The sequence below is a fragment of the Gorilla gorilla genome, chromosome 8 (assembly GCF_029281585.2).
Source record: "Gorilla gorilla gorilla isolate KB3781 chromosome 8, NHGRI_mGorGor1-v2.1_pri, whole genome shotgun sequence".
Classification (NCBI taxonomy): domain Eukaryota; kingdom Metazoa; phylum Chordata; class Mammalia; order Primates; family Hominidae; genus Gorilla; species Gorilla gorilla.
In genome coordinates this window covers 135,105,654-135,120,326 of record NC_073232.2, presented here as the reverse complement: position 1 = coordinate 135,120,326, position 14,673 = coordinate 135,105,654, and the positions used below count along the sequence as shown (strand labels likewise).

The 14,673-nt window shown below is 38.0% G+C and overlaps 1 protein-coding gene across 1 annotated transcript; it reads left to right on the top strand.

The window, feature by feature from the left end:
- Nucleotides 1-411: 411 nt before the first annotated feature.
- Nucleotides 412-14,160, top strand: CUZD1 (CUB and zona pellucida like domains 1). Its single transcript, XM_019035657.4, has 9 exons — nucleotides 412-548; nucleotides 4,995-5,145; nucleotides 7,093-7,307; nucleotides 8,770-8,920; nucleotides 9,277-9,494; nucleotides 9,976-10,148; nucleotides 11,234-11,625; nucleotides 12,389-12,657; nucleotides 13,868-14,160. Exons 1-9 carry the CDS (start codon nucleotides 467-469, stop codon nucleotides 14,038-14,040), a joined length of 1,824 nt encoding a protein of 607 aa, XP_018891202.1. The 5' UTR covers nucleotides 412-466; the 3' UTR covers nucleotides 14,041-14,160.
- The last annotated feature ends 513 nt before the right edge of the window (nucleotides 14,161-14,673 follow it).

The following is a 14,673-nucleotide window of genomic DNA, read 5'->3' as shown; positions in this document are numbered from 1 at the left end:
GGGCATCTGAATGTCCCAGCTGGACCCAGATTTTGCCCAGGTGCTGCACCCCCTGCCTTGCCCCACAGGCCTTTGTTCTCCCACAGGCTCCCTTCTCAAAGCAGAGCCCTGAAGACTTCAATGATGTCAATGAGGCCACCTGTTTATGATGTGCAGGCACAGAAGAAAGGCACAGCTCCCCATCAGTTTCATGGAAAATAACTCAGTGCCTGCTGGGAACCAGCTGCTGGAGATCCCTACAGAGAGCTTCCACTGGGGGCAACCCTTCCAGGAAGGAGCTGGGGAGAGAGAACCCTCACTGTGGGGAATGCTGATAAGAAACCAGTCACACAGCTGCTCTATTCTCACACAAATCTACCCCTTGCGTGGCTGGAACTGACGTTTCCCTGGAGGTGTCCAGAAAGCTGATGTAACACAGAGCCTATAAAAGCTGTCGGTCCTTAAGGCTGCCCAGCGCCTTGCCAAAATGGAGCTTGTAAGAAGGCTCATGCCATTGACCCTCTTAATTCTCTCCTGTTTGGCGGAGCTGACAATGGCGGAGGCTGAAGGTAAGAAAATTGAACCAGATTTATTCACCAAACCAGAGAAGTTCTTCTCTTAAGAGGCCTCTTTCAAAATTTTTCAAAGTGTTTATATCTGTTGGCCCCAGTTCAGAGAAAAATGTACTCTAATGCTCTTGGAGGGGATTTTAAATTAGTTCTAATTTTATTTGGCTCATCTGACAATGTCCATAAAAATATCAAAAGTGTATAGAATTTTACTGGGTAATTTACTGCTAAGAGTTTATGTTTTGGAAATAAGCATAAAAGTGTCCAAAGATATATGTATAAATATGTGCACTTACATAATTGTAAACTACAACATGAATTTTCATTATTTCTTATGGTAAATCCATAAAATGGAACACTCTTTTTTGCAACTTAAAAAAAAATGATGGCTGGGGGCAGTGGCTCACGCCTGTAATCCCAGCACTTTGGGAGGCCAAGGTGGGTGGATCACGAGGTCAGGAGTTCGAGACCAGCCTGGCCAACATGGTGAAACCCCATCTCTACTAAAAATACAAAAATTAGCCAGGTGTGGTGATACGTGCCTGTAGTCCCAGCTACTCGGGAGGCTGAGGCAGGAGAATTGCTTGAACCCGAGAGGTGGAGGTTGCAGTTAGCTGCGATCATGCCACTGCACTCCAGCCTGGGTGACAGAGCAAGACTCCGTCTCATAAAAAAAAAAAAAAAGACTCTGACCTATAATGTGTCCATAGACCACATTAAGAGAAAAAAGAGATCTGAAGTTTGTGTACAATATGATGGTTCTTATGTTTGAAATGTATACATTCAAGCATTTTAAATGTCTAGAAATAGAAAAGGAAAGGAAAAGGAGTGGAAGAATTTACACCAAGGTTTTAGTGATGATTGTTTCTGGATGGATGGGGTTATGGGTGTATATGGGAGAATAAATAAAAATAAAGCTTTGTTCCTATGTAGGTGGGGTTTTTGACCATTAGTCAAAATCTTGGTGGGATTTTGAATTAGTACTAATTTTATTTGGGCCCATCTGACAATGTACATAAAAATATAAGAATTTACCAAATAATTTGTAAAAATTTTATAGAAAAAAATTTTCACTATGTTGCCCAGGCTGGTCTCGAACTCCTGAGCTCAAGTGATCCACCCGCTTTGGCCTCCCAAAGTGCTGGGATTACAGGTGTGAGTCACCACGCCCAGCCCCTTACCGGGTAATTTCACTGCTAACAGTTTATCTTTAGGATCCAGTTATTTTTCCTCTTCCCCTTTTCTCTTTCTTCTCTTCTTTCTCCTTTTTAATAACAGCTTTATTAAGATATGATTAACATACCATAAAATCCACCATTTTAAAGTATACAATTTAGTGTTTTTTAGTATATACACAGAATTGTGCAACAATCACCACTATCTAATTCCAGAACATATTCTTCACCCCCAAAAGAAACTGTCTCAGGCTCAGCATGATGGCTCAAGCCTACAATCCCAGCACTTTGGGGGGCTGACATGGGAGCATTGCTTGAGGCTGAGAGTTTGACACCACCCTGAACAACGTAGTGAGACTTCGACTCTACAAAATTAAAAAAAAATTTTTTTTAGCCAGGCATGGTGGTACATGACTGTAGTCCCAGCTACTCTGGCGGCTGAGGTGGGAGGATCACTTGAGCCCAGTAGTTTAAGGCTGCAGTAAGCTATGATTGTGCCATCTCAATCCAGTATAGGTAACAGAGTGAGACTCTGTCTGTCTGTCTCTCTCTCTCTCTCTATATATATATATTTATATATAGTCTCTATATATATAGTCTCTCTATAGTCTATATATAGTCTTTATATAGTCTATATATATAGTCTCTATATATAGACCAATGTTTTATATATGTATAAATATAGTTAACATAATATATATAACTATATTATATATAGACTAATGTGATGAATATTAGTGTACAAGTTTCTGTGTGGACATATATATATATATATGTATGTATGTATATATATGTATGAAGAAAGTCTGTATTCACTACCATTCACTCTCCATTTCTCCTGATGTCTCCAGCACAAGGAAACCACTACTCTACTTTCTGTCTCTATAAATTTACTTATTCTGGATATTTCACATAAATGAAATCATGTAATATGTGGTATTTCACTTAGCGTAATATTTTCAAGGTTCATATATATTGTAGCATGTATCAGTACAATCAGCCCTCAGTACCTGTGGGTTCAGCATTCATGGATTCAACCAACCATGAATTGAAAACATTTGAAAAAATAAGGGTTGGTTACGGAACATCTACAAACTTTTTTCATTGCCATTATTTCCTAAATAATATCGTAAACAACTATTTACACATCATTTACACTGTATTATAAATAATCTAGAGATGTTTTGAAGTGTACAGGATGTGTTTAGGTCACATGCAAACATTAAGTCATTTTACATAAGGGACTCCAACATCCATGGATTTTGGTATCCACAGGAGGTCCTGGAACCAATCATTCGTGGACACCAAGGGATGACTGTACCTCATTTCTTTTTATTGCTGAATAATATTCCAATGTATGGATAGACCATGTTTTATTTATTCATCAATTGATGAACATTTTGCTTATTATGACTAATGTTGTGATGAATATAGTGTACAAGTTTTTATATGGACATTTGTTTTTAGTTCTTTTGGGGATATGCCTAGCAATAGAATTGCTGAGTTATGATAACTGTATGTTTAATCTTTTGAGGAACTGCCAGACTGTTTTCCATGGCAGCTGTACCACTTTACAATCCCATAAGCAGTGTATAAGCATTCCAGTTTCTCCATGTCCTTGTCAACACTTGCTGTTTTCTGTGTTTGACTCTAGCCATCCTAATGCATGTGAAGTAATATCTCGTTGTGGTTTTGATTTGTATTTCCCTGATTACTAATGATGCTGAATATATCTTTACATGCATATTGGCCATTTATAGATCTTCTTTGGAAAAATGTCTATTCTGGTTCTTTGTCCATTTTAAATTGGATTATTTGCCTTTTAATTATTGAATTGTAAGAATTCTTTATACATTCTAGAAATCAAGTGTCTTTTAAAAACCATCCTTTTTCTCCCAGGTTGATCTATAAATTCAGTGCAATTCCAATAAAAATCCCAGTAAGAATGTTAAATAGATACAGACATGCTGACTCTAAAATTTATATGAAAAAGCAAAGGAACTGGAATAGCCAAAAAAATTTTGCAAAAGAACAGTAAAGTTGGAACAGTCATGTTACCTAATTTTAAGACTTCTTATAAACTACAGTAATCAAGAAGGTGTGGTTTGCCAAAAGGATAGACAGAGAAAATTGAAATAGAATAGAGTTCAGAAATAGATCCACACAAATATGGTCCGTTGATTTTTGACAAAGGTGCAAAGGCAATTTAATGGAGAAAGGACAGCCTTTTCATCAAATGGTCTTGGAACAACTGGACACCCATATGCAAAAAATGAACTCAACCTAAGCCTCATTTCTTACACATAAATTAGTTCAAAATGGATCATAGATCTAAATGTAAAATGTAAAACTGTAGTATTTTTAAAAAGAAAACATGGGAGAAATCTTTGTAACCTGGGGTTGAGCAAAGAGTTCTTAGACAAGACACCAAAAGCACAACCCATAAAAGAAACTATTACTAAATTGGACTTTATAAAAGATTTAAAACTTTTGTTTTGGGAAAGACACTATTAAGAGGATGAAAAGACAAGATACAGATTGGGAGAAAATATTTTCAAATTGCAGATGCAACAAAGGACTTGTATTCAGCATATATAAAAAACTCTCAAAACCCAATCATGAAAACAAAAAGCCAAGTTAAAAAAAAAGGGCAAAAGACTTAGAGATACTTACCAAAAAGGATATATAGAAGGCAAATAAGAACATGAAATGATGTTCAATGTCATTAGCCATTAGGGAAATGTAAGTTAAAACCATGATGGGATGCTGCTACACATCTGTTAGAATGGCTAAACAAAGCAATACAAAAACCTGACAATAGTGTGTGTTGACAAGAATATGGTGCAACTGGAACTCTCATACATCATTGGTTGGATTGTGAAATAGAACAGCTACTCTGGCAAATGGTTTGGCAGTTTCTTATGAAGTTAAATATACACTTAACATATGACCTGGTGATATCACTCCTAGGTATTTATGCTAGAGAAATAAAGACACATGTTCATATGGAAACCTATTAAAAATACAAAACATCCTTCTTCGGGTCCTAATATAGTCTCTATATGTAGAGAAGTTAAAAATACTTCTCCTCAGAGGGTTCAAGATGGAGAAATCAACTGCTTTTGACTTACTTTGGAGTAAGCTAAGTACCATCCACAATTAGCTGCCTACTTGTATGTATATTACATGTGAGAGGTAGATTCCTAATCTCTCAGGGAGGGGAAAGGGCCTGTTGTTGACTTTCCTCAGTGCCATCTGTGATCTCTAACAGGCAATGCAAGCTGCACAGTCAGTCTAGGGGGTGCCAATATGGCAGAGACCCACAAAGCCATGATCCTGCAACTCAATCCCAGTGAGAACTGCACCTGGACAATAGAAAGACCAGAAAACAAAAGCATCAGAATTATCTTTTCCTATGTCCAGTAAGTAGAAGCTTTAGTTTCCTAATAAGGGATATCGAACTCTGACCACATTGGGGTGGGTAGGGGGACTCTCTGTAGAAAGAATTCAGCTGCTGCTAGAGGTGGTAGTGACACTGACAACCATCGTGATGATGATGGTGATGAGGATGATGGCTGATAGTCACTGATGATGGCTGTGTGCCCGGCACTGGCTCACAGAGGTCCTTCAAGGTCAGCACTATAATAGTACTACAAACACAGCAAGGTTGAGAACTTGTCTGAGGTCACACAAATAGTGAATAGCATGACCAGAGTTAGAACCTAGCTGGTCTAGTTCCAGTTTCTTGGCCTTAAAACACTAAACTTTGGTTCCAAATTTTTCTATGCATTTGAATCAGTGGAGGAGCTTTCACACATCCAGACTCCCAGGCTGTACACCATATGATTAGATTATAATCTCTGGGGGTAGACTCCAGGCATCAATATTTTTTATTTTATAGATTTTATTTTGAAATAAGTATACATTTATAAGTGCTTTTTATGAGTGCCCAGGTGACCCCAGTGTGAGGCCAAGCTGACAACATGACTCCGCCCTGCAGAGATGCTCAGTGTTTCCTATCTGCCTCTAGTTAATCCTCTCAACAACCCTCTGGGCAGATGCAGTCTAATCCCCATTCTATAGATAAGAAAACACAGAGAAGTCACCAGGTCCAAGACTAAAAAATAATAAAAATGGGATAGGAACTGAATCCAAGCAGCCTGGCTCCAGAGCCCCCACTCTTACGCCTGTCCCAGTGGTTCTTACACTTGACCATACATCAGAAGCCTGTGGCAAGCTTATTAAAACACAACTGCTGGGCCCCACCACCAAAGTCTCTATTATCTTATTCAGATGGAGTGTGTGGGACCTGAGAATCTGCATAGCTAACAAATGCCCAGGTGATGTTGATGCTGCATGTCCAAGTACCACACTTTTGAGAACCATAGCCCTGTACCACTGAAGTTGGAATTTACTTTATCCTTCAAAGAAGCAAAAGAGGCCTCAAATTTCCTGGAATGGTTGCTGAGAAACATATATGCTATTCTTGCTGTATAAGAAGAGAGGGGAAGAGAAATTGTGGGAAGAGCAAGGGAGGCGAGAAATTAACATTTAACATCTATTGAACACCTATGTGCCAGGCCTGTGGCAGGTGCTTCATATTCAGAATATTATAAACTTCACACAGTAATGAGAAGTAGGCTGTGATATCCCCATTTTACAGATGAGAAAACTGAAGCCAAGAAAGGTTAAATCGCTTATCTAAAGTTATACAGCAGGTAAGTGACTAAAGTGGAAAGAGAACCCAGATTTCTCTACCCTTGTCTTCCTTCCTAAAATTTTGGACATATGTCCTCTGAGGATATTTGGAGAGACCCTGTCAGAATGTGCAGCAAACTACAACCCTGGGCTGTCCTGTCCAGTGCAGGGCATGGGACTGTCCTTCAGAATGAGGAAGTGGTGATACAAGGGAAGGAAGGAGCAACTAGGGAGGTGCTAAGGCTTGCTTTTCCTTGGGAAAGGTGGCTATGGAAGAAGAAGAGTTGCTTCACCTTTCAACAGCCTTGGATATCAAGTGTCAATGGGAAACAATTCTAAATAAGAAGGTTCATCAAAGAGTTACATGGACATGGGGAACAGGAGAGATGGAAATAGGTAGAAGGAAAGGAATTCTGATTCCAGGCCCATCCTCATCATTTACTTGATACAAGACATAGGCAAAGCAGTTCACCTCCCTGAGCCCATTAAAGTTGACAGTTTGTGGTTTGATGTTGAGGATGGGGGGGTTGGTGATTGGTCTTGGAGAGGTTTAAATGAAAACAGATGTGCCACCACTTTGTAAATTTACATGCCTAGGTGAGCAATTGACTGCTCTGCAAACCCCCTTTGCTTGTGACACTTCTTCAGCCACAGTTGTGTTTTTTCCACAGGCTTGATCCAGATGGAAGCTGTGAAAGTGAAAACATTAAAGTCTTTGATGGAACCTCCAGCAATGGGCCTCTGCTAGGGCAAGTCTGCAGTAAAAACGACTATGTTCCTGTATTTGAATCATCATCCAGTACATTGACGTTTCAAATAGTTACTGACTCAGCAAGAATTCAAAGAACTGTCTTTGTCTTCTACTACTTCTTCTCTCCTAACATCTGTAAGTCCTCATTTACACAACCTTCACCCACATCTCCTACAAGCACAGGTTACACACTCTTCTGTCCGGGTTCTTACAATCTTCAGTCTGAGTATATTCCCTCAGAGTCTTCTCTATCTGAGAGAGCAGTAGTTCTCTAACTTACATGTGCATAAGAATCATCTGGAGAGCTTGTTAAATCACAGATCCTGGACCCCATCACAGATATTGTGATTCATTGGTTCTGGATGGAGCACATGATCTTGACTTTCTAACCAGCTCCCAGATGAGGCAGAGACAAGGGGCTGATCAGATGGCTACATATTGAGGGGTACTGTGTTAGAGCCCAAAGCGGAGATTCTGTGTTCAGCCTGTTTAATAGTAACCCTGCTATCTTCTGCAATGCCTCTTCAGGGACTGCACCTCCCTATGCTCTGATTCCTTAGATCTTGGTTCGGGTTGTTGAACCTTTCTGTTTAACAAGTCCCCCGGATGATTCTGACAAAGAAGACTGGAGAGTGCATGCTGGGAATCTCTGGGCTCACCATTGAAATTTAAGACTGTCAGGTGATTGGAGGCTACATTTACAGGGCTCTGCATTCACAGCACCTACATTCCACTGTGATCCGAAGCAGAATGCCAAGAACATCTGCGAGTGGGTTCATGAGGAGAGCTCCACTGTGGATTTCTTTCCAAGGCCCAGAGCTGACCATGTCACTCTCCTGCTAAAACCACTGACTTCTTGGTACCAGCAAATCTCCAGAGTGCAGCAGTCAAGGTTTTCCCACGCTGGACCCAGGCCACCTTTTCAAGCCTTGCCTCTAGCTGCTGCCTGGCGTGCACCCTATGCTTCAGCCAATCTAAACCATTTTACATCTCCAAAAAGAGCTCTCTGCATTGTTTCTCCACATTTCATCTGTCCAGCTGCTTCCTTATGTACTTACTGGGGAAAGGAGAGACCAAGGACTGCTTCATGAAGGCTGTTTCTGAGCTGAGCTTTGAACAATAGCATGACGAGGGTAGGTGGAGGTGGGAGTCAGGGAAGAGGACTCACCTCTGCTGGAGCTGACAGCTGAGGAGTCATGGGAAGAAAGGGAGGATAGAACAGAAGGCCATGAAGTAGTGGCGGATGAGACTGGAAAGCTGAGCTGGTGAGAGTGAGGAAGAGCCTTCAAGGGAGGGTGTGACTTTATTTTCTATGGTGCAATTCAGGTAATGGGAGTCTCTCCAGATGCAACACATCTTACAGCACAACTTTAATATGATTCGTTTGGCAATAGTATAAAGATTCCCTCTCTGCCCTGCACCAGTGGGCAGAAATTTCAATGATAAAAAAGGATGAAAACCTCAATATGTGACCCATGGGAAAGATAGAGATGGAATCATACTCAGGAGAGATGTGTTAAGCTCAATGCACAACACAGAAATTAAAAGCAGTCTCTATTTTGATGTTCATTCTTGACCACCTTCACATCCATTTCAGCTATTCCAAACTGTGGCGGTTACCTGGATACCTTGGAAGGATCCTTCACCAGCCCCAATTACCCAAAGCCGCATCCTGAGCTGGCTTATTGCGTGTGGCACATACAAGTGGAGAAAGATTACAAGATAAAACTAAACTTCAAAGAGATTTTGTAAGTACTGCTGCCCAATTCTGTTGGAACAAATGCAGTAAACCCACCTGGCAACTGGGGGATTTGGGGAAGAGAAATTATCATATGTAATTCTCATATATGGGCACTTTTCAAAGAATTGATGTAGAAAGGAAAACAGTGATACTATTCCATTGAACTAAGTTGACTATTTTTCTGAAGATTCTGAGGTCCTTGTCAGAGACTATCAAAACCCCAGGTTTGTCTTCGTAAACCTGAGATACCATTGAAGGAAAAAAAAAAATCCATAATCACTTAAGAGTAGGATTGCTGGGATGTTAGAAAATAGAATTGAATTGGTTTGAAACTCTTTTTCACCAGAGGCCCTCATTCTCTAGCCTAGAAATAGACAAACAGTGCAAATTTGATTTTCTTGCCATCTATGATGGCCCCTCCACCAACTCTGGCCTGATTGGACAAGTCTGTGGCCGTGTGACTCCCACCTTCGAATCGTCATCAAACTCTCTGACTGTCGTGTTGTCTACAGATTATGCCAATTCTTACCGGGGCTTTTCTGCCTCCTACACCTCAATTTATGCAGAAAACATCAACACTAGTAAGTCATGTTTTATATTCTTAGCTATTTTGAGCTCTTCGAAGATTGCATATGTAGAAATTGTTAATTTTTAGCCTACCTGTGGCTATTCCTATTTGCAAGCATGTCACATGTAGTTGGGAACATATTCATAATCTTAAGCTTGACAATCATTTCTATGCATTGCTTAATGCAAGAGGAAATTAATGATTTTATTAACCTGAAAAAGATTTATGCAGATAATATGGACTGTTTCCCTTAATTCCTTCTGCAAAGACACAATTAAAAACATCAGGTTTGCAGATTCTAGCTCTAAACAAGGTCACAATGAACACAGTAAAAGGTGAATCAATTGCTTGGCTATCTCAAATTTATGATTACTGTTTAGGGCAAAATGGTTTTGACTTTTTATATATTTACTTGCACACGTAGCTCTTCAAGATCCAACATTCCTAGCTGGCATAAACATGATCATTCTTTTTTTTTTTTTTTTTCCTGACAGCATCTTTAACTTGCTCTTCTGACAGGATGAGAGTTATTATAAGCAAATCCTACCTAGAGGCTTTTAACTCTAATGGGAATAACTTACAACTAAAAGACCCAACTTGCAGACCAAAATTATCAAATGTTGTGGAATTTTCTATCCCTCTTAATGGATGTGGTACAATCAGAAAGGTAAAGTGAAATACTGATAGCTGGATTTTGTCAAATGCTGAGTGCATGTTGAGCAATGCAGTCAGGGTAATGCTTGCTAGCTGCTGTAAAAAAGGACCCCCAAATTTTAGTGGCTTAACCACATGATAAGCATGTGAAGACATATAAGTGCACATACCCATTCATACATAGCTGCCAAATTGCTGCATTCATTTTCAGGATAAGTGGGGGATGGTTATCTTTCCCAGAAGGTAAAGAACTCTGAAAACTCACTAAAGAGAGTTCGAACATCTATATGCAGTTGGCTTAACAGCCTACCAGTAACACTTACGCAGAAAATGTTTACACCTTGTATTTAGTGAAAATCTAGCTAAATTTTTAGGATCTTCTTCTTTTCCTTTTAAAGACAGAAAAAAAAACATTTAAAAAAACCCATTTAAACATGAAGGATATTACTGGAAGTTTGTGATTTGTTCTCCATTTTCTAGAAGTCCTATTCAAGATTTCAAACATTTTCAACCTTTGGTCTCTTTAGGATATATACTATAAACTTTTCACTCAGACATTAAACAGTAACCTAATTGAAAAGAATGGGGGTTAATCCAGAGGAATTGATAAAGACAGAAGTAAATCATCGTATCTTGCCAAAAATGAATGCACAGGCTTTATTACACTGTGAACCCCCAGGGAAGGCAGCTAAGGGCCTTCCTCTTGCAGACCCTTGGTCTACATATATTTTGGAAACTGCCCAGTTAGCCACACTAACTTAAAGCTCCTTAAGGAAAGCAATATATAGTAAGGTGTAATGTCTTTTTAAGACTGGAAATTTGCAATCAAAATGGATTTTACTGTAACTGAAAAAAATTCTGTCTGATTCTATCTTCAGGTATTTCTAGTACAAGCTGTATTTCTCATCTCATACTTTCTTTCTTTCCTAGAATATTTCTTCAACGAAATACATTTAAGGTGTATAGTATTCTGACATGAAAGCTGTTACCTCGTGATTTAAGAAAATTATGTCTGTACCTGCAAATGTTATCCACATCTATGCTCTAAAATATTACTGGACTTAAAATATAAAAATTGAATTCTATCTCGTTCTGCAGGTAGAAGATCAGTCAATTACTTACACCAATATAATCACCTTTTCTGCATCCTCAACTTCTGAAGTGATCACCCGTCAGAAACAACTCCAGATTATTGTGAAGTGTGAAATGGGACATAATTCTACAGTGGAGATAATATACATAACAGAAGATGATGTAATACAAAGTCAAAATGCACTGGGCAAATATAACACCAGCATGGCTCTTTTTGAATCCAATTCATTTGAAAAGACTATACTTGAATCACCATATTATGTGGATTTGAACCAAACTCTTTTTGTTCAAGTTAGTCTGCACACCTCAGATCCAAATTTGGTGGTGTTTCTTGATACCTGTAGAGCATCTCCCACCTCTGACTTTGCATCTCCAACCTACGACCTAATCAAGAGTGGGTATGTATTAATGTAACTGATGTATGTATGATATTCCTTCCTGTGGAATAATAATTTCAATAAAGTAATTTTTTGTGTTGTGTATATATACATTTTTCCTAGCACTACATGAAATTTCATTACATTTATTCTAATCATTTTATAAAATAGTTACTATGTACTAATTATGAATAATTTAAATTTAAACATTTATGCAGACACAGCTTATATCTAGAATTTTAAGTGTATTCACAAAATATTTGCTGGTAGAAACAAATTTATTTTCTGTTATAAAAGCTCTATTTGCATTTTGGTTTTTGTACGTTTTGGTTATTTTCAACAAAAATCTAGAAGATTATTTCATGTGCATTATCTTTAAAATATAACGCCATCAGTAAAACATATGTAGCATTCTTAACAGAAAAAGTATAACGTTTTTATTTGAAAGGAACAATTTCCTTTTTTCCTTACAATTTGTTGGATTTTAACTACGTCATTCGTACTGATACATTAATGATAAGCACGTAAGGAAAGAAGTTTGACTTCCAGTACGTAAGTATTGGTTTTCTGATTAAATTAAATGGACCCGGAATTTTAGAGCTAGAAAGAACCTTGCTATCTCACCCAGGAATCAGGTCTATAGTCTTAACTCACTGTAGTATGAACTAGAGAGTCTTTTGAGAGAGATTTTTGGATTCACAACTTAGTTGAGAGAAAACTTTTTAGTATGGAAAAGACTGAATTTGTCTGTATCTTCTAAACATGTTCATAAATTCTGTTCCAGATGTAGTCGCGATGAAACTTGTAAGGTGTATCCCTTATTTGGACACTATGGGAGATTCCAGTTTAATGCCTTTAAATTCTTGAGAAGTATGAGCTCTGTGTATCTGCAGTGTAAAGTTTTGATATGTGATAGCAGTGACCACCAGTCTCGCTGCAATCAAGGTTGTGTCTCCAGAAGCAAACGAGACATTTCTTCATATAAATGGAAAACAGATTCCATCATAGGACCCATTCGTCTGAAAAGGGATCGAAGTGCAAGTGGCAATTCAGGTAAGAAAAAAGCTATTCCATGATCAAAAAGCACATCATGGCTCATAAAATGCTGCTCAAATCCAGTAACTCTTAAGCATGTACAGTTTAGAGATTTATAATAGTAGCTTTAGCAAATAAGTTGAATTTTAAGTATATAGGATTAGTATTTATTTCCATCAGTTGATAATATGCATACCATGTACAGCGTAAGCAGATGATACACTGATAGTTTGCCATTATTCATTTGGATTTTCAGTATAAGTGTAATGTCCTCATCTCTAAAAACAAGTTTCTTTTAGTTTTCTGACTCCTTATAGATGGCATAGCAGATAATTGAATCAAAAGCAATGTGTTTTAACTCCTAAATGAGTAAAACAAAATGAACCAGCATTCCACATAATAGCCTATTTGAAAAAAAGTTATTAAAAAAAAAGACAAAGAATCTATTATATTAACATAGGCTAACCCTGCTTCTTTTGAAAAGCTTGAAACCTGAGATGTGCACAGATGCATGAAAGGAATGATGGTAAATACTCAAGGAAGGTTCATAATTAAATGGCTTAAGATAAGCCTTAATGAAAGAAAAACTATAAGAAGTTATTTTAGTTGTAAATGGCATTAAAGGACCTTATGATCTCTGTATTTATTCATTATTATTAGCACTATAAAGGAGTATGGTTCTGGTTTGTAGCAAAATATTTCTATGGCAAAAACAAAAGTTAAATTCAGTAATTTTATAAACGCATTCACTAAGTGGCTTACATAGTGTATCTATAGACACTGGTTTGAAATTAGTTGAAAATTTATAAATGGAAGTCATTATGGAAATACCATCAATATGAGAAAAGTATCTTTTTCCTATTTCAAGGGAATGAACAAATTTTTTTTTTTCTGTTGACAAAATGTATTTTGGCAACAATGAGCAACAGTGACCATTAGTAAGTGAACCTGCATTTCCATTTGACTGTTATGCTTGAGTGTTACACGTTTTTCATGTGATATCGAGAAATCAAACTAAGTCAACCATTTGAAACAAGTTCAAAATTAAATATAAATATAAATATTCAACTATTTGATAATGGTTCCTCTGTATTGTGTTGGCATTATGCATTATACATTAATTCATATATAAGATTCATAGGATATGTACAGGTATTATAAAAGCTACCAACATTTTATAATATTAACACTTCTTAAAAAGTGATTTTCATCTTGTTTCCAATTTTAGGATTTCAACATGAAACACATGCGGAAGAAACTCCAAACCAGCCTTTCAACAGTCTGCATCTGTTTTCCTTCATGGTTCTAGCTCTGAATGTGGTGATTGTAGCGACAATCACAGTGAGGCATTTTGTAAATCAACAGGCAGACTACAAATACCAGAAGCTGCAGAACTATTAACTAACAGGTCCAACCCTAAGTGAGACACGTTTCTCCAGGATGCCAAAGGAAATGCTACCTCGTGGCTACACATGTTATGAATAAATTAGGAAGGGCCTGAAAGTGACACACAGGCCTGCATGTCACTGTGTCAGTGTGTTTCATTACAAGACGATCGAAATAAATACCACGTCAGTTGGCTCTCATTTTAGGAACTAAAGATACAAAAATATTACATGAGGCCAAGCGCAGTGGCTCACGCCTATAATCTCAGCACTTTGGGAGGCCAAGGCGGGTGGATCACCTGAGGTCAGGAGTTCGAGACCAGCCTGACAAACATGGTGAAACCCCATCTCTACTAAAAATACAGAAATTAGCTGGGTGTGGTGACACATGCCTGTAATCCCAGCTACTTGGTAGGCTGAGGCAGGAGAATCACTTGAACCTGGGAGGCAGAGGTTGCAGTGAGCCAAGATCACGCCATTGCACTCCGGCCTGGGCAACAAGAGTGAAACTCTGTAAAAAAAAAAAAAAAAAAAAAATTACACGAATTAACACCTCCTTTTATAAATACAAAACATTTTAACCAACTATTAAGTGAAAAGAAAAAGGTTATTTTTACTTAAGAAAAGTAGCCTTCAAAGATAGATGTGT

What these genes read in the sequence shown, in the direction of transcription:
- CUZD1 (XM_019035657.4), top strand. Translation starts at nt 467, where the DNA reads ATGGAGCTTGTAAGAAGGCTCATGCCATTGACCCTCTTAATTCTCTCC. An exon ending in ATTATCTTTTCCTATGTCCA is followed by an intron (nt 5,146 to 7,092) that starts GTAAGTAGAAGC and finishes TTTTTTCCACAG; the next exon opens with GCTTGATCCAGATGGAAGCT. An exon ending in CTAAACTTCAAAGAGATTTT is followed by an intron (nt 8,921 to 9,276) that starts GTAAGTACTGCT and finishes CTCATTCTCTAG; the next exon opens with CCTAGAAATAGACAAACAGT.